The sequence below is a fragment of the Telmatherina bonti genome (genome assembly GCF_933228915.1).
Source record: "Telmatherina bonti genome assembly, chromosome: 16".
NCBI lineage: Eukaryota > Metazoa > Chordata > Actinopteri > Atheriniformes > Telmatherinidae > Telmatherina > Telmatherina bonti.
In genome coordinates, this window is record NC_136614.1 from 13941852 (window position 1) to 13961453 (window position 19602).

The 19602-nt window shown below is 38.5% G+C and overlaps 1 protein-coding gene across 1 annotated transcript in view; it reads left to right on the forward strand.

Annotated features, from left to right (window-relative positions):
* The first annotated feature begins 4587 nt into the window (after positions 1-4587).
* Positions 4588-19602, forward strand: part of LOC306767062 (scavenger receptor class A member 5-like) — a 33211-nt gene continuing 18196 nt past the window's right edge. The window contains exons 1-2 of the mRNA XM_079254971.1: positions 4588-4674; positions 14071-14136. Of these exons, the coding sequence (XP_079111097.1) occupies positions 4605-4674; positions 14071-14136 (136 nt within the window). The 5' untranslated portion in view covers positions 4588-4604. The remainder of the gene's footprint in view (positions 4675-14070; positions 14137-19602) is intronic.

Consider the following 19602-nt stretch of genomic DNA (forward strand, 5'->3'; position numbering starts at 1 on the left):
CATACATACATACATACATATATACATATATATGGCAAACAAAGCCAGAGACTTGGGTGGGGATTTATTTCCAGATGAGACCAGCAGGATGCATCATTTATCTTCATCTTGTATGTCCTTCTTAAAAAGAAAAACCGATAGAAAGCTTCATCCAGAGTCAGCACCTCATCACCAAATATGATTATTTTTCAAAGACTGAGCATATTACAAACAACATCTAACTCCAGATGTTCTGTAAAACCCCTCCGGCCTGCTACCTCTTGAATCATCACCCCATAGGTGGCCCCTGTCATCATCCATCCTGCAGTCCTTGACTGTAGTACATTTCCAAGAAGTATCATCTCCCCACTCAAGCCGGGCCGCCCCTGTACGGCTGAACTGAAGAACTGATTGGAAATCATTTTTAACTTCTGAGAAAAACCAAAAGGCGTAATTATTGATCAGGCTTTAGACAACAAACTTAACCCACCCCAAGGCCAAAATTTCAACAGCCTTCAATGTTTAGCACTGGTCTGTAGAGTCAGATGGACTCTTCAGGGTGCTGAGGTGTGATCTGAGTTTATGATGAATTGCTGTGGAGTTAAATAGTTTTAAGCTAAAAGCAATAAAAACATGACATGATCAGTTATTTTTATCATTATTTTTATAAAATAACACCAACAACCAATCAAAAGACATCTATACATCAGGGGTTATTTTTGAAATTGGCTTCATTTCCTTGTATTAGTCCTCTAATAATCTGATGAACTGTTCTAGACATACTAACATAGAACAACCACAAGCCCTGTGCAGCCCTGAATATGATGAAGCCATTAAGGGGATTAAACACCTTTAAAAGGTAATATATACTCTTTTGTTTTTTGAAGGGGTGAAGTGATAATTGTTTATTTCATAATCAACAGAACTGTTCATTTTGGCGTCTGGTTCAGTGAATAATATTGATCTTTTCATTTGTGCAGCGTGGATTCATCGTAAACATTGTTGCTGACCGTCCAACTTCTCTAAAATCGTTTTAATTCAAAGCATCAGACTTGTTTTGATTTTATGGATGGAAACAAAACAGGAGAAAAAAAAACACTACATGTTTGTACAACTTTTTTTAAACAATGAAATTTTGGGAACTTTTTGTTTGTTTATTTCAGTTATAATTTGGTGCCTTGACTGGATGCTCAAACAACCTTTATAATCTGGGAGGCTGCGTGTCCTTTAATCAGTGCTTTTGGTTTCTTCCACCTCCTCTTGAAAGTACAGTTAAATCTAGAAATAACTGGACACAGATGCAGCTTTTGCTGTTTACCAAAACATATTCCAGTTACGGTTAATGAATGCAGGCTCAGATTTCAGACTGATGGTATTTACGTCTAAAGTGAATGAAAGTTAAAGGTTACAGCTCTCCAATATGTCTATCCTTCATTTTTACCCGCTTAAACATAAGGGAATAAATAACTAGAAAGCTGTTTTATAGGTTGAAGTGGAATATTTCTTTATTTTCTCATCAGTTAAGCAGGTAAAAGGCCTTTGAACAAGTGGGCTGTTTTGCTGTAAGCAAAACGGCTCTTAAACTGAAGAAAGAAAAAAATTCCTTTAACATTGACAGAAACCAGATCAACAGATCTGACATTTTTAGGGGACAAGAGCACACTCATGAGCTACATAACAACAGATGACAACAGATTCATTATGATATAAAGGAAAACAGCTGACTTAAAGTGTGAAAACTGTATTTATCTGACTTTTCCACAAACACAAAGGTTTTACAACAAGTCACAATCCATTCATCAGCCTCAAGAACACGAAGGGTGAGACTCTTAAAAGGACAAGATGAGTTATAACAACTTTCTGGAGACAGAAAAACTCAAACTTGAACCAGAATAAAAGATGGAAAAAAGTATTGAGATAGTTTAAGATGTCCAACAATCTGACATTTGCAGCATCATCTGTAGCACACATGATGATGCACAGTGTCCAGTGACAACAGGTCACTGGTGTTCGCCGATGATGGGGCAAATCCAGACGGACGAATTCTGCTGTTTCACCCAGCGACAGCATAGTTTATTGCATGGCAGTAAAAAAGAACAGGAACTTCCTGCCTCTACAAACATCCCCACACAGCCGGTTAAGAGGCAGAGATAAGGTATCACCCTGATCTACCCTCCACTTCTCTTGTTGAAGACTAAACTAAATGCAGAAAGAGCCAAAGAGCTGAATCCAGCTGCAATAAAGGCCTGGCAGAGCATCACAAAGCAGGATACGATGCATTGGTTCCAGACTAAAAGGCAGTCATTGCCTGCAAAGAATTATCCAGCAACATAAGCATCATATAAGAAATAACACCGTTAACTCCGCTGTTTCGTGGCGTTCATGGTCAGAAAAGCTTTCAGTTCTGTTCTCGTAGGCAGCCACGCAACATTTCGTTTCAGGAATTTGCTGTATTTCCTTTATTCTCCAAAAATGCTTTAGGGATTGAAACTTGATTTAAAGCAGATTTATATTGTTTCATTGTCCTTGACGGTGCTTATATATCATGTTAACGCTGTTTGTCAAAGTTCTGCAGGTGATTATGAACAATGCGTAGGAAGTGAAGCCACACTGGAGCTTATTTTTCTAATTAATAACCTTTCTGGCACTTTTTTTTTTTATGCTAGAGGCTGTTTTTATTTCAAGAAATCCCCCATTCTACTAATGGAGGTCTCCGAAATGTGTTTACATTGCAGCTAATGCACTTCTGTAACTCTGTTTGCATCAAAGCCAAAAGTATTTATCATCACGTCCAGCTTCTTTCCTCTAGTTGAACGATCCAGTAGGACCGACCTGCAGAACATTAAGGAACAACTCTGCTCTGGCTTCACATCTCGATGGCAAGCATTTGCCTATTGGGCTGATGAATGGTGCCGAGTTACATGACATCATTCAACATTAGTTTATTTTGCATTTCTAACTTTAATGTATTCTAATTATTTTTATTTCATTGAGGTTTCAAAGCAGTCACAATCAGTGTGTAACCGTGTTTAAAAACAAAGCGTGCCTTAGCAGTGCAATCAATAAGTCATTACTGCATTAATTTTGAGACATTAGAATGTGCTTTTTATAAATAAACATTGTAATTTTGTGCCACAGGGTAGGTTTTATGAAATAATGATGCAAATGATGATTACTTTAAAGGTTTGAAGTATGGGCAAATGGCAGAACGGGACTGAAGTTCACATCTAAAATCTTCATTTCCTGATCCAGACGCTTAATGTGTGTCCTTCGCAGCAGGAATGTTGCTTAATTAAATCAGAGAGAAGTGTACACAATGCTAAATATGCACAGATGGAACTAATAAACCTGGCAACGGAGCGCTTTCCTGTCAAAACGCTCGACAGGGTAAAGTTCAGGAGTTATTTATAGAAAACGGCTCACATCATGTTTTAAAAAATGTGATGACTAAACTATTTCAGTGGGACTGATTATGTTTCAGAGAGTTTGATCCTCTCAGCACAGTTTACAGACCTTTTTCATTTCTTTTCCTTTTACCACTTTGAGGAAAATGTTCCCAAATTTGGTACAAAATCTCTTGAAGAACATTTGATCAAGTGTTTTTCACTGCGCATAAAATGCTTTTTATAAGCACTGATGTACATGGATGGTTGACTGCTAAATTTCCCAACTTAAATAGATGTACTTTATTCATCCCATCTATCTATCTATCCATCCATCCATCCATAATAGGTGCACTTAAACATAGTTATGTAAGCTGTTGCTTTGTGGCCTTCACTGTTTTGGATCCTCAGACCAAAGGGGACAAACAAGTGGCTTTGTAGCTGTAGCTTAATGATCTGTTTGGGTTTTGTATTCCTTGGTAAATCAGGGAAAATGTTGGCATCTTTTTGAGTTTCATCAGGTTGGATGTGGAAAGGTGAAGCTGACCACCCAGAGCACAGTTTCTGTTCAGAAAGGTCTCCTGTGTTTTTACATGGCATTTATATGCAGAAGATTGAAAAATGGTAGTTAAAGCTTTTAAAACAAATGAGAGATGCGTCAATTTCTTATAAACTTCTTGTAGGTCAACAAGAAGTCGCCCCCTAGTGGTTATTATAGAGAATGCATGTTAAAGTTGCTTCTCTACTGGCTTCATTTCATTGCTCTGCAGGTAATATTTATAGTAGACACACCAGTATCAACTCACTTTCTCCTTTGTCACTACCAGTACTAAAAGAAAATGTATACTTGTAAAATCATTTAATCTGTGATAAGGTTTTAATCTCTGTATGCAGTTCTAGTCCTAACTTTAACCAACCACAATTTAAGTGGTAGTTTTGAAAAGTCTCTTAAATCTTTCTATTTTTATTAATCTTCATTTACAAAAAACATTTTAAACTTTTTCCAAGCTGTTGCCTCAGTTTTCCAGTAAAACTCCAAATGATCTAAATGAGCGATTTGGGTTGATATATCAAAATGCAGTCGCTTTGAGCATTAAAAAAAAAAAAAAGTTTCTGTATTACTGTGTAAACATAATGTTTGATGTGCAATGCTGTAGCATGTTGTGGTTGGGCTGATTTTCATGCTAATGTTTTTACATTTCAGGACTTACAGGCGAAAAGGGGATGCAGGGTCCCCGGGGAATGAAAGGATCTGTTGGGGTCGACGGCATGCCAGGAGAGAAAGGAGAGATCGGACCTGTTGGACCTAAAGGTACATCTCTGATTTGTCACTCATGATAATGACGTATGTTTTAGAGTATGTCACATAATTACAGGGTTTAGGTTTAATATTTCTTACTGGACAAACATATAAAAAAAAAAAGGATAAAAATATCTAGAAAGAATCAACTAAGTAATAGACATGGGACTTCTTCAGCTTTCATCTGCTTGAATTTCCAAAATGTTGGATGCCACTGGCGTCACATGTAGCGACATTAAAGTGAATTATTTTGTACACTTAACACCCCATGTATAGAAAACATTGTGTTTCTCCTTGTAGCATTGAACAATTCACAGCTGAATCGTGTTAGCATGTTCACACTGCAAATCATTTCACACCAGTGGCCCATATGAACGCATGCGATGAATAAAAAGCCTCTTTACCAGGATTTATTAGGAAGCCAAACCTTTAACACTTCTGACATCAGGAGCAGGTGCCACCGTTCTCTCTTTATGATTAGTCATGGAAGCTGGAGTTGCTCAACCACCCATGTCTTGTTTTGTTCATGCCATTGTAACATCTGTTCCTGCCAGTCTAGCCAGTTTGGAACGTTTTCTAGCTATTTGATACAATAAAAAAATTTTGAAAAATCATCGGTCTAAAATATTTAACTAAAGGAAAAAACAAGTGTGGATCGTGTTTTTTTATGTCCAATTTACATTCATCAGGATAAAAATGTGAGCTAGATATGTTACTTACATCAGCTGCTTCGTCTGAATCCATCATTAAAATAAAGTTTTGTCACTCAGGTTATAATTCATAAAATATATTTTGCAAATGCAGTTGTTAATTATTGACTCTCCGTCTCTGTGAGGTGAAAACAAAACCAGCGTTTACTGTCACAGAGGGGGCCATGGCAAACTGCACTGCAGCCACTATGCTAATGCTATTATGGTTTTTTGTTTTGTTTTTTTTTGTTTTTTTGTGAAACAGTGCGGTGTTAATGGTTTAAGTTGGATAATTCTCATACATGATGCAAAATTAACAACAAGCAATTTAATAGCATCCTAAAAGTCTAATGTAACATTATGAGTAGCCAAGGAACATGCAGTGTTTGAATTTACTAGCAGCTGCTCGTTGCAAATTGTAGATATAATTTTTCTCTGACGCACGTATAAACGTGTCAAAACTGTCCACCTAATTAAATCTTAATCTAACATACTGAACCTTAAAAGCATCCAAGTTTATTCTCCTGTTTTCACTGGTTCTAATTAGCCTGTTTTGCTCTCTATAAAACCCAGGAGTACCGATATCAGCCTCTCCCTGGTATCACCAGTTAGACAGCGCCAGTGATAATAAAAACACAGACTGGAACATAAATAGTGTGATAACGCGCTGAAATGTTGTGTTTGTTGTGGCTAAATGTCATTGTGTATGTGTGTGTGGTGTGTAATATGTGTGTCCAGCCAACAGCTGTTGCCAATCAGAGCTGGCGTAGCTGAAATGCTGAGTGCACGTCCCAGAGTCCCAACGTTGCCCAATAGCTCTCAAAACCTTGGACAAGGCCGATGTCCCGTCTTTTGCACTTAGTTTTCTTTTGCAAGTAGTTGCCCAACAGTCTGCACCACACTCCATCCAGGTTTTGGCACATTTTAGCACAGATAGATGAGCCTGTTGCTTCAAGCATTCATGGTTATAATGTCTTCCTGCCTTCGTGTCATAAAGTGTCTGGCTCTACCACACATAAATCTTTTCCTAAAAGAAAGAATATGCTGTAATATGGTATTGTATTCCAAGAAAATGTACCAGAAAGTGGGTCAGATGACCCATATTTGGTAGCAGCGTCGTGGTGCAGGAACTATGTATCAAAACGGTGAACCAGCTGGTAAGGAAAGGGTCTCCTAACCATGTTGCTGCTTTCCGTTATTTCTACTCTGTCTTTTATGTTTGTCTTCTACTCTGTTTATTTATGTTTATTTATGTTTATTATCTAACTCTTTCTTGTTTTGTTTTTTTTTGCTTATTCTTTGATTATTTAATGTAAATACAACTGAGAGCAACTTGCCACCGGTGTCAAATTCCTTGTTTGTTTGCATAAACACGGTGAATAAAGTGATTCTGATTCAGGAAAACAGGGGTGGTAGCCACTGCTTTTTACCACGACTGTCAGGGATTGTGGAGGTGTGGGGACCAAAGTGCCGGACAGAGAGGCAGGAGGCAGACGGGATGCAGGAACAGGTTTTTATCCAAATGGTAAACTGAAAGATGTGGAAACATCACAGGCAACAACGGACAAGCAAACACAATGATCCAGCAAGTGAGAACAGGAACCAAGGGGTATAAATACAGAAAAAACAACGAGACACAGGTGTAATTGACAAGCTAAATGAGGGGAACTTAATGAACGGGAAACAAGGCTAGACAGGAATCCCAACTTCAAAATAAAACAGGAAACAAAAACCAAAGACACACAAAAAGTCCAAACCATGACAATAACAACATCCTACATCTGTGTGTCGCAAGGAGAGGAGAAGCAACATCTGAATCCTCTTTCTATGCTGGAAGTTAACGTGAGCACAGATTGTTACAAATTCTTTCATTCAATGCTCTCCCAAAAACTTTTGGGTATATTTCATGTTAATCTTTCAAACTTTCTGACACTAAATTGGCATTTCTCATGTGGACAATCCAAAGAAAGTTAACTTTGCTCAAGGTTTCTCTTCCCTGCGGAGAACTCAAACAAATGAGAATGTAAATACATTTGATTAAATAAAAACTTTAGTCTACAACATTTTCCCAGCTTGTAACGTGCAATCATGTTAGAGCGTTTCTGTTCAGTCTCAGTATGTTTGCTTAAAATTTCCACCTAACTGCGTCTCCCAGGGTACATTACAGCTGAAAACATGATCTCCCACCTAAACTAGTTAGCCTGAAATTCCTGGAAACCAGCTGCTGGGAAGCCATGTTTTGTTAATAGAACTCTGTGGATTGCAGTGATGTCAGTGATTTTGATTAAAAGAAAATAAATTAAATGGTGATGGGGCATGGGGAATTTCTCCTTCCACTAGTGGGCCTCCAGCATGTAGTCAATCATATGGTTTAAAAAAAGTTCCTGCAGTTTTATTTATGTCTAAGTCTTAATCAGCTGATAATTTGTTGTCCCTTACTGGAAGAAATGACACACTTCTATCGAGAAGTCTGTTTCACAATAGTAATTTGTGAAAACTGCTTGCACACTAAGCTCAAATAGAAAAACAGCAGTCATAACTCATTTATAATGCTTGATTTTGATGAGTGAAAAGCAGTAAAATATTCAGTTCAATTCAACTTTATTTGTATAGCACTACTTCAAAACAATGTTGTCACAGGGCACTTTACATACACATCATTTCAAACCAATTCATACATATCCTATAATAGAAACCAACGGATTGCATCGAGTCATGACTTCGATCCAATCCCCCATCCTGAGTATGCACGCGGCGACAGTGGGAAGGAAAAAACAGGAAGAAAACCTCCAGCAGAACCCGGCTCAGGGAGGGCAGCCATCTGCCTCGACTGGTTGGGGTGGAGAGGACAGGAAAGACAAGAAGAAGGGACCTTTTTTTGGTGAATCACAGCTTGTGAATTTCAGTCTGGTGACACAGGCATTTCTAATTTGTTTGGCTTAAACAGAAGAAAACATGTGAAATCAAGCGCAAAGATTGATAACTACCATGGAAGAGCAAGCATGAAAAGCCTGTCACCTAAATCATCATTTCATTGAGGTTAATTATGTGATAATCAGCTGAAAATATCACATTAATAAGTAATTTAGCAGAAAAATGGAGGCAAGTTGTTCTCAGATATTTGGGCATCCACGCGCTAGCAGCTTCCAACAATGTGTGTCTATGCATTCACCCATCTGGGGTCTGGTTAACAGAGCGCTGAAGGGTGGGGAGACTGTCGACCTTCTGAGGCCTCAGCGTTTAGCAGCAGGGAAGCGCGAAAGGCTTGTGAAAACAGCACTGAGAAGCTCTGCGGTTTGTTTTCATAGATGAGTGGTGGGAAGTGATGGGAAGCATCTCCGTTCAGCTGGAGTTTAAAATGTTGTTTGTTGACATTACTATCTGTCATTTGTGGTGTTTACAGTTGAAGTGTTTATCTTGGCTGAAGATATGCAGCCCTGGACTATTATCACATTATGAAGCGGTTATAGCGAACACCTTTTAGTCTGCTGAGCCTCAAGGAAAGAAAAAAAAGATGAGTCTGGGGATGAGGTGGGGTTGTTGGCTTTAAAGGGGATGTTTTGGTCCCTCTGCCATCTGATGCGGACATGCAATGTTTTATCTGACCTTTTGTTTTATTGGAGAAATGCTGCTTGTTCACACTGCCAATGAGACTGTGAATTAAAGCACCGTAACCTCACAGGCAGGAGGTTGCTGGTTTAAGCCTCAGCTGGAGCCTTTCTGTGTGCCGTTTGCCTGCTCTACCGATGCACGTCTGTGTTCTGTCCAGGTACTCTGGCCTCCTCTCAAGGTCCAAATGCGTGTAGTTAGCTTAATTTGTGTTTCCAAAGATCCATAAGACTGAACTTGAGCACGTGTTGTTTGCCTGTTTATTGGCCCTGATGGACTGGTGACCGTCCACCCCACATCCACTAGCAGCTGGGATCAGCTTCAGCTTCCTATGAATCTTGCACTGGAATAAGTGGGGATAAACAAGGAAAGTGATTTAAGGTTCATGAAAGCACGATCGTGTTCAAAGGAGATGTAATTTAGTCAGCTTTTTTAGTGGTTCAGATTGCTATGTCTTCTACAATCCATGATGTAGCTGTTTATGCAGCAGGATGTCTGGGTAGCTTTGATTTTGGAAAGTTATCAGGGTCACTAGCTGCAACCATTATGTTTTTTTTTTACTTATTTTAAGATCAGTAATCCAGGAGGCTCAGAATAACGGGCAGTTCAGGTGGTTTAGACCTCAATCAGGGTCTGGGAACCTCTGCTCAGACTGTTTTTCCTGTTACCTGGCTCTGAATTATCTGTAAAAGATAGATAAACGGATTTCTATACCCAATAATATTTGAGTCAGCCTTAGTGTTTTTTTTTGTTCGGGTGATGTGGAGAGCAAAAGAGCGAAGCTGCATGAGCAGCAATATGATCTTAAATGTGCTCTGGGGGGCTGATAATTTGACACTTTTTAAAAATGTATTTGTATTCATGGAGCGCAGCATGGAACAAAACGTTTCAACTATACGTCTGTTATGCATAAGCCTGATATCCTAAAACTATTAGAAGCTCTGAAATAAAGGCTGGCGTCGATATTTTAACAATGTGTTTGCAGATTTTTGTGTCATAAACTTAATTCTAAACCTAAATCTTGTTAACAATCACGAGACTTGTTATCCATAGTTGTGGGTAAGCATGTGTTGATGTTAACAGTGGTGTGGTTCAGGGTATACGCGGGTATACGATGTATACCCACTTCCCTTTCTGTCAGCATGGAGTACTACCACTTCTAAACCTCCTGTGATGCTGCTGTTAGAATGAAAAATATCCCTATACAAGTACCTACATCAGAAGCTCAACTAAGGTTTCCGATGTTACACTGGTGCAGTTAGCCGTCAGCTGTGTTAACTTTAGCCTAATCATGGACATAATAAAGACATACGTATATATGTCTATGAGCCCGTCTCTTACTGGTCTATGTGCTGGTACTGGTTTAGTCATTTGATAACTCTTCCTCCTGAAACCGGAAAACAAAAATCATGCGACAATGGGCACATATACTGATAGTAGTACATGCCGCTTTTTCTGAAATGCTGTTTTTCGGGGGTTTTATCTGTTTTTAAAAAAAGGGCAAAAAATTGAGAGTATATCTAGTTCCTGAGGGACCGCTACACCGCTAGATGTGAAGATATGTGTTAGTTTGTCGCAGACATTTAATCCAGTTCAACCTTTTCAGGACCACCAGTATTCAGGCTGATTTACTTGTTTTGAATCAAATGCACATCCTGTTTTATGTGGCGCACCAGGGTGTTTGTGTTTCCCTTCAGTGTTATTTAGTTGTGAAGAATGAGGTCAAATTGGAGGCTAGCTGACAGCTGTGGACGTCACAGATGGGGTTTGCCAGACTGACTGTAGCTGTAGGCAGAGACCAGCAGTAAAACACAGTGGGTGGGGCTCAGGACCACCTCAGCTGACACCTACATTGTGGTTTTGCGTGTTGAAAAAAAAAAAAAAAAAAAAAAAGGAGTCAAATTAAAAGCGGGATAAATGCCCACTTCAAGTTGATCCTCTTATAGCTTCAGGGCAAAAACACTTGTGGTTTTGAAAGCTCTCGCCTGAGAAACGGCAACAGCTGGCCGCTGTGTGGAGGTGACTCCTGGTAATTTGGCATAAAATGATGTTTTGAAATGGAAACAACTGTGAGAAATAGTCGTATCCAAGCTGCTGATTGGAGAAATGACTGGCAAGTAAAAGTACTTTTGCAGTAACCACAAATGAAAGGATTTGGACCTAAAATTGATTTAATGGTTGAGATTTTCATTAACGTGTCCAAAAATCGACACTGAAAAGGCTCCAAGAAATGACCTTGACAAAATGTTTTACATTTTCTCTGCTCGACAGCTGAGAAGCCACATGAAGCACAACTTCTAGAGGTAAATTAAACTCAGGATTCAGGGTGGTGCCTGTGTCTTTTTCTAAAGTAATTACAGGGGCTTTTTATAAACGAGGGATCCACTAAAAAAAAATAAAAGGAGCGGAAATGGATGTGAAGTAAAGAAAAGGTTTGAAACTGAAGCTGTCAGTGGTTAAGCTGTTCATTTCTGAGAGTTTAGGCTATTTTAAATGCTCTGTGTTGTTTCAAAGCCTGACATCTCCAAACTGGAGGACTTTGAGACCAGATGGTGGCAAACTGTGACCTCCCCCCCCCCACCCACCCACCCCCACCCCCCTCTCCTTTTCCTGTCAGACTTCTCCTGTTTACACCAAGACCTCCTTCACTTCATCAGGCTTGGCCTTCGCAGATATGATGCTCACATACTGATTATGATCTGAGATTTAGAGCTCTAAAAGGAAATTCATATTCATCCTGAATGTTTTATTTCTTCTGATGTAATATTAAAGAATCCTTTATTTGTCCCATAGCGGGGAAACGTTCAGCGCAACCACAGCAAAAACACACCATAGAAAAAAGCAGTCAGACATGCAAGTTATAGAATAGAATAAAATAATATAGAATTTAAAAGGAGGTGCCCTGCGATGGACTGGTGACCTGTCCAGGGTGTACCCCGCCTTTCCCCCCCAAAGACTGCTGGGATTAGGCTCCAGCTTCCTTGCAACCTGTAACTGGACTATGTGGGGAGTGTGTCTGAGGTTCAAGAAGATCAGAAGTAGACCGAATCAGCAGTCCTTTCCATGAGCTGTCCATGGTACAATTTCAAAGATCAGCAGGCAATCAGTCACCAGTTTCACATCTTTCTCTCTCTCTCTTTTTCTATCTCTCTCTCTCAAAACTGACTACCTATATACCCCCATTAGACACACATCAGATTTGATTTAGCCTAAACCATTTCCCCATATCACTGACCCCAGTAACCTTATTCTACACCAACATTAATAAACAAACTAAATTACACAAAAGGAATACCTGTTCTAATACACCAGTGTTTTTCAACCTTTTTTGAGCCAAGGCACACTTTTTTCACTGAAAGGTCACAAGGCACACCACAAACCAAAATGTTTTTTTTTTTGTTTGGTTTTTTTTTTTGTTTTTTTTTAAAGTCCATATTATTATTGTAAAGTCCATCTCGTCAAAGCCTCTTGAATAGAAATCAGATAAACACAAGAAGAAGGAATTTTATTATCTTTTACTGGGGCCTGTTTGGATGAACACAGAGCTGCTTTTTAGACCAATTAGGTGAAATTAGGTAATTTGTCAGGGCACACCTGATAATCTCTCAAGGCACACTTACATGCCACAGCAAAGTGGTTGAAAAACACTTTAATACACAATTTCAAATAATCCCACACTTAAAGAAACTGCAAAAAGAGGAAATCCTCCACTTGGTTTCTCCCAATGAACTAATCTAAGAAGTCACTCTCACCTGCAATGAGGAAGTGCCGAGTTGGCCACTCCAACACTTATCATGCAAGGTGGAGTTAAACAAAGAATACTGTTAAATAGTAATACAATGAAATATGCAACACAATGCAAACACTAACAACCTGGGATAGTAAGTGCACCATGGTTACCTGGCAACAGAAATAACAGAATAAAGTTAAAGGGACAAATATGACAAAGGGTAAATGTTAGGGGAAAATGGTGAATAATTACAGTCTCACCTACTTTGTCACAGTCGAAGCAGTATAGAAAATGGATGAAATGGATAAAAATAAAGAATTAAATAATCCATAATAATAATTTCAACTGTAAGTACACCTGTACATCATAGTGTCTGAGAATATACTTATCAGAGATCTCTAATATTTCAGTGACAAATCCAGTGTCAGAAGAGTGAAATGGCACATAAGAGAGGTGTAATATTATATAGAGTCCAGTGATGAGTCTGTTATTTGTTGTTTATTGTCTACTGGTCTGCAGACTGGTGAGCATCATGGCTGCAACAGGTAGGAAAGATCTGTGGTGCCTCTTCTTCACACAGGAGACACACACCGCAACAAGTCTGCAACTTTTTTTTTACCTGAGCTATGAGTCATCTTCATCTATTCTTTACTGATCTTAAAGCTCTCTTTACTCTGATTCCAGGCATATTCAGATAGACCTTGTGGTTGCAGATCTGCTCAGTCCATTCCGTGATGCAGTTTTCTAGAAAGACGGAGAGCCTTCTTCCGGAGTTCTGTATTGTTCAGTGCTTACTTTACACCTTTACACGCTGCACATTTGTGGTCAAATTACAAAAGCAAGCATGTCCAAACTGAATGTGGCGTACAATGACTGTCAGACTTTTACTGAAGAAACCGAGATAGAGTGCAAGTCTGCTGTTTGTGACAGCAGGGCTTAAAGCCTTTCAGGCTGTTTTAAGGAATTTGATGTATACATTTATTTGTCGCGTCAGTGGCTGCTGTAACTCCATCATAACGTGCCTGACTGATATAAGACTCGGTGCTACACGCTACCAGTTTCAGCTGTGGAGGCACTGGTATAGCTGTCTTCTGTAGGGTGTGTTTACATTTGTTATAGCCTGCCTTATGTAAGTTTTTTATTGTTTGTTTTGTGTTGTCTTGGACCTCGAGTCTGTAAATAAAGTTTGTTGCTGAAAGTTCAGCAAATATTCTTTTCCAACAAATGGGTTTCACTGTCATCTTTTTTTTTTGACTAATTGTAATTTTCTTTTCCCATATTTTATAAAAATGATCTTCTTTTGTGATGTGGAAATGATTTTAAATGACTTTCAATTTAAGTAAAAGTCAATCTGAGACTCCTGACCTGGTCTGTCCTCAGGTGACCGAGGGGAAAGAGGCTTCAAGGGACAGAAAGGTGATCGAGGAGAACAAGAGGAAAAAACAGGTAAGGGGACACACATTTCCTTGCTGCACCAATAAAACTGCAGTGGAATAAAGATCACGTAATTCTGACCTTCCTGCAACAAATAAAACATTTAAGGAATTAACAGGAACTGAAGTTGTATATTTTGTACCATCTGACAGAGACAAAAGAAGCAGAGCGGGAAATATTTCTTTAAATTGTCCGTAAAGTCTCCCTCTTTAGTTTGATCATTACATTAATCTGCTTCTTTCCCCTTTAACAGCAGCTGCAGCTACAAGCTGGTAAGATGACAAAACAAGCATTAAAAACTGACTGAAGAACATCTGTAAATCCACTATGGCTGAACAATAAGCAGAACTTTGTTCTGATAAAGGAATCAGCCATAATCAGTATTTTATGGACTTTACTGCAGATAGATTTTTTTGATGATATGGTAATAATCCCACTAATTAGTGTGGTAAACTGCTGCTTCAACTAGACTGTTTTCCATCAACTAAACCTAGAAAATCTCTTAACATTTAAGACGTTTCTGCTCTCCAGTTTATTGTTCTTTTCTTGTTTAAATTAAGAGTAATTTGTCTTTGTTTCCCAGAGATTAAATCCTCCTTGAAACTTAATCGAGTTGCAATATTTGCACAGATGTAAACAAAAGAACCAGGAAACCTTCACTGTATTTCAGTTTTCTCTGTCTGCAGCCAAAATACACTAAATTTCTCCTTTGCCTGTGCTCCAAATTTCCTCCACATTTTATGAAACTTGGCTTGGTAGTTTTTGCTAAATCCAGCTAACAATATATACAAATGTCACAACCTCCTTGGCAGAGGTGAAAATGCCGGCGAAGTTTTAAAACTACAACGATGACGTTCATCTATTTAATTCCATCTATTTGCTTTGGAAAATGCATGTCCAACTCTTGAGAAAAGAAAGTGATACTTTTGTTGATTATATGAAGATTTAACGTTCGTAAAAGGTTTTTCCACATATGACTGTCATTTCAAACGCCTCACTCACTCTCAACTCCTTTCTCCTGTATAAAAATCAGGATGCAATAAAATGTCATCCTACCATTACCAGGTCTAAAAATGCGACAAATACAACCTCTAATGAGCAACACACAAATTATTCCACTGTATTATTTTACTAAATTCGAAGCAACAATGTATAAGCAGTGTGTGGATACTTACATGATCCAGCAGCATGTAAGGCCAGCTTTAGCAGTAGTTCCTTTAAGTCATATTTTGTATGTTGTTATCAGTCTCATCATTGTGGTGGAACTTTCCTGTTCTTCTTTACAGCACTGCTTCAGTTCATTGAGATTTGCTGCATTTTTTAAGCATTTTTTATTAGCAAGAGGCAAATAAAAGTATTAATCCATATCAGGCAATAGTTTTCTATTTCATTGCATGTATAACATTCAGAGACGATATGATGGCATCGTGCATGCCTTTATCTTTTGTCTTTATCTTCTTTCCTTATGTTCCTGAACCTCATCTGATGGTTTGGTTTTTAATTTTTATTTTCTATACTTAATTTAGCACTTGAGTCAAGAATCATCGAATGAGCTTTTTGGCAACAAAACTGGTTCTGATCTTCTGCCTCTGCATAAAAGTCCTATACAGTTGTCATGTTATAGGGCATGCGAGATGGTGTGAGCAGTGACAGTTCATCAAAAAAAAAAAACAAACCAGAAAATATGGCAGAGACAGCAAATCAAAAAGGACAACAGGTCAAATGTCTTTCTGGTAATCTATACCACAGGTGTCAAACTCCAATCCTCGAGGGCCTGTATCATTTAAGCATGCAGGCCGGTGAGCAGTGATGACTGCGATCTGAGCTGTGAAACCACGCAGAGAGAGAGAGAAGCCTGGGACTTATGTAGGATGGATAGATATGAAGATGATGATGAGCTGATCACAGGTGTCAGTAAACAGGTTGCAGACAGGTGATTAGTCAGCTGGCAACACAGACCGTTGGAGGGAAGGAGGAGAGGGCTTTACAACAACTTAATGTTGAAACAAGAAATACGAATTCAACTGTTCTGATTTTTATCAGCTATGAAGATTATGAATCTATTGGTTAAAAAAAAAGAGCCAGTTTATCTGATAAGCCGGTAAACTCGGGTTCTCTACCAGAGTCCTGGGAGCTTGAGGGTCCTACGCAGTATCTTAGCCATTCCTAGGACTTTGCTTTTCTAGATGGAAATGTCTGATGTTTCACCAGGTATCTGTTGGAGCCACTTCTCCAGTGTGGGGGACATGGTCCCCAATGATCTGATCACTATGGGTAAAACTGTTGCTTTCACCTTCCAGGCCTTCTCCAGTTCCTTCTTGAGGCTTTGGTACTTCTCCAGTTTGTCATGCTCCTTTTTCCTGATATTTCCATCATTGGGGATGGATTCATCAATCGCTACGACTATCTTCTACTGCTTATCTATGATCACTATGTACGGTTGGTTGGCCACCACCAATTTATCTGTCTGGATCTGGAAGTCCCAGAGGATCTTAGCCCTCTCATTCTCCACCACCGTGGGGGGAGTTTCCCACTGGGACTTTGGGGTCTCCAGTCCATATTCTGCATAGATGTTCCTGCACACTATGCCAGCTACTTGGTTATGGCACTCCATGTATTCTTTGCCTGCCAGTATCTTGCACCCTGCTGTGAGGTGCTGGATTGTTTCAGGGGCTCCTTTGCATTGTCTGCACCTGGGATCCTGCCTGGTATGGTACATATTGACATCCATGGTCTGAGCTTCCTTTGGCCAGCTTTTTTTTTTTTTTTTAAATTTAATTATTCATGAGATGGCAGTGACATAAAATAAGCAAAAATTCAACTTAGTCTTTTGCTTTCATGCATTTGTACACTGTTACGTAGACATAAGCCTATAATTTTTTTCCTACTCATAACCAGTGCACCCCAATTTGCAAAACAAGCCCAAATCATCAGCTTTCCACCACCATGCTTGACAGTTGCTTTGAGGTGTTTGTGTCTTCACAGATATGATGTATTTAGGTCTTTGCATACAGGCCAGGCATTCGTCTTTGGTCCAATTTATCCAGAGGGTATTCTTCCAGGTTTTTTTTTTTTTTAGATGTAACTTAAACTTAAGCCATACTGCCATTTTTTTTATTATTATTATTTTTAAGAGAGAAAAGGCTTTCTCCCACTCCCCTTCCAAACAAGCTGTACTTGTTCAGTCTTTTTTTTTTTTTTTGCACTGTCCTGGACTTTAACATTTATCATACCAACATCACTCTGTAGACACTGAGATTTAGTTCTTGGATAATTTTCATATTTCTGTTTCATTGCACGACCTGATCTTGGACTGAACATGTTGGGATTTCCACTCCTGCAATCATCATCATGAGCGTTTTCCTCTTGAGAATAATCTGTCTTATTGTAGAATGTTGGACTCCACATGATTTGGAAACGGCTTTATAATCCCTCCCAGTTAGATGGGCAGCAGGAATTGCCTTGTTCTGCTGATGTCTTTCCTCTTTGGCATTGTGTTTACACACACCTGGATGCTGCAGACCAGCAAATCATCTGTTTATGTTGGACTGCTCATGCTTATTGATGAGCAGTTACTTACTATAAGCAGCACCTGGCTGCTATCATATTGATAAAATGGTTGAAATATCAATACAAACTAAATTATAGCACATTATGTTAAATGAGAGATGTACAGTTTGTAAGCATATAAAATTCAGTTTAATATTATTATTCAGCTTTGATTGTATCAATATATAAAGAAGAAAAGGACAAATTTGTCATTCTTTTTGTCTGTTAACTATTTAAGGCATCTGCTGTGGTGTTTACATTTACATGTCTGATGCATGTGGATATTATTAACCGATTTAAAACAAACTATGTTGGTTCAACTTGAAACCCCACCAAAAGTCAAATAAAAGAAAAAACTTTGACAGATTTCTTTTACAAAAAAGATGTTTGATGAGGAAGCAGCTGGGATTATTTATGTTTAAAATGTACTGTGAATATTTACTTACACTTTAGTCAAATCTTTTCATGCAGCTGTTACAGTGATACTCTAATAGAGCACCTCTGCTGTTGTATAAGCACATGCATAAGTGCACGAGATCCAAAACCAACAGCAGATGAAGAAAGATTTACAAGCTGATGATTTCATGAGCTTCATATAATATCCAATCATCTTTGGCCTATCTGAGGCCAGAGCAGAGGGATGTTAAGATCTGCTTTTTCTTTTCAATAGTGTCACAGTTTCTCACACAAGATGAAGAACCACATGGCACAATGTACATCAAAAGGATCTGAAAGCCATTATATGTGGTGCTAAACCAGACCCCTTTAAAATGAAACGCACCCGACTGGAGCCAGGTAGAGAGAAGAAAAACAATTTCAACAAACCACAGACCTTCCTTTTTTTCTTTTTTTTTTTAACAAATATTTTTCTTTCTTTCTTACATCATCTCAGCTGCTCTGCATGTGACACATGCAATGGGAGGCTGCGCGTAAAAAAAAAAAAAAAAAGTCTTGATCCTTTAACCACAAACCACAGAACCGTCAAAGATCAGCTCTTTCCTCACGTCATTTACAGGACATGGATGTTTGATGTTTCAGAGAAAGAAAAATGGGCTGAGTCCACATGCTGTTGGTTGTAAGAAATATCAAATAACACTGTCATGCATTTTTCTCTCAGAAATCTCATATGGACAGCTTATCATTGGCTGTTTGACTTGGATCTTTTGACACTTCAAAGTGTGCATTTTGTATCTGTATAAGCACTTACGTTCAATCACACATGTTGGATGTTAACACAAAATCAACCTGCTGCACAGGTCATTGTGTTTATAAAAGGATCGAATGCTTCAGCTCTGTTTAAAGCTTCAACAGCATGAATGAATATTTCTGTGTTTGAATAGCAACAAATGGAAACCAGACTCCAGATATTTGGTTTTATCTTTTGTCTCAGAGTTTTCTTCCCGTTTTGGGACTAAAAGTTGTCAGTCTTAAGAACTATTTTTGATCACTTTGTTTTCTTTCATATTCAGCATGAAACTATGTTTTTCTTGGTACATACAAGAAGGACAATTTTAGGTTGAAATTTCTAATTTCAAGGTATTTCATTGAGTGCCATATAAAGGGTTAATATTAAATGTATAAATAGATGCATATATTTTTTTAAAGAAAAAAAGACACGCTACAGAACTTTAGCCATTTTGCCCTGTTACACGCCTCCTATAGATGACTGTCACACCAGTCACAGCACTAGAAACAAGACAGAATGTTAAAACTGAAAATGAAATAAAGATCAATAAGCTAAAAATGCATCATAATAAACTAAATCAAACAGCAGCCAGTGTTGTGCCTAAGAAGCCAAACACATAAAACATGGTCAAATAAATACAGCAGACCCACAATCACAATCTTAAAATACAAATACCTTGGGGTCCTACACCCCAACAATACCCAAACATTTGAAATGCTAATAAACTTTTAAAATTATCAAAA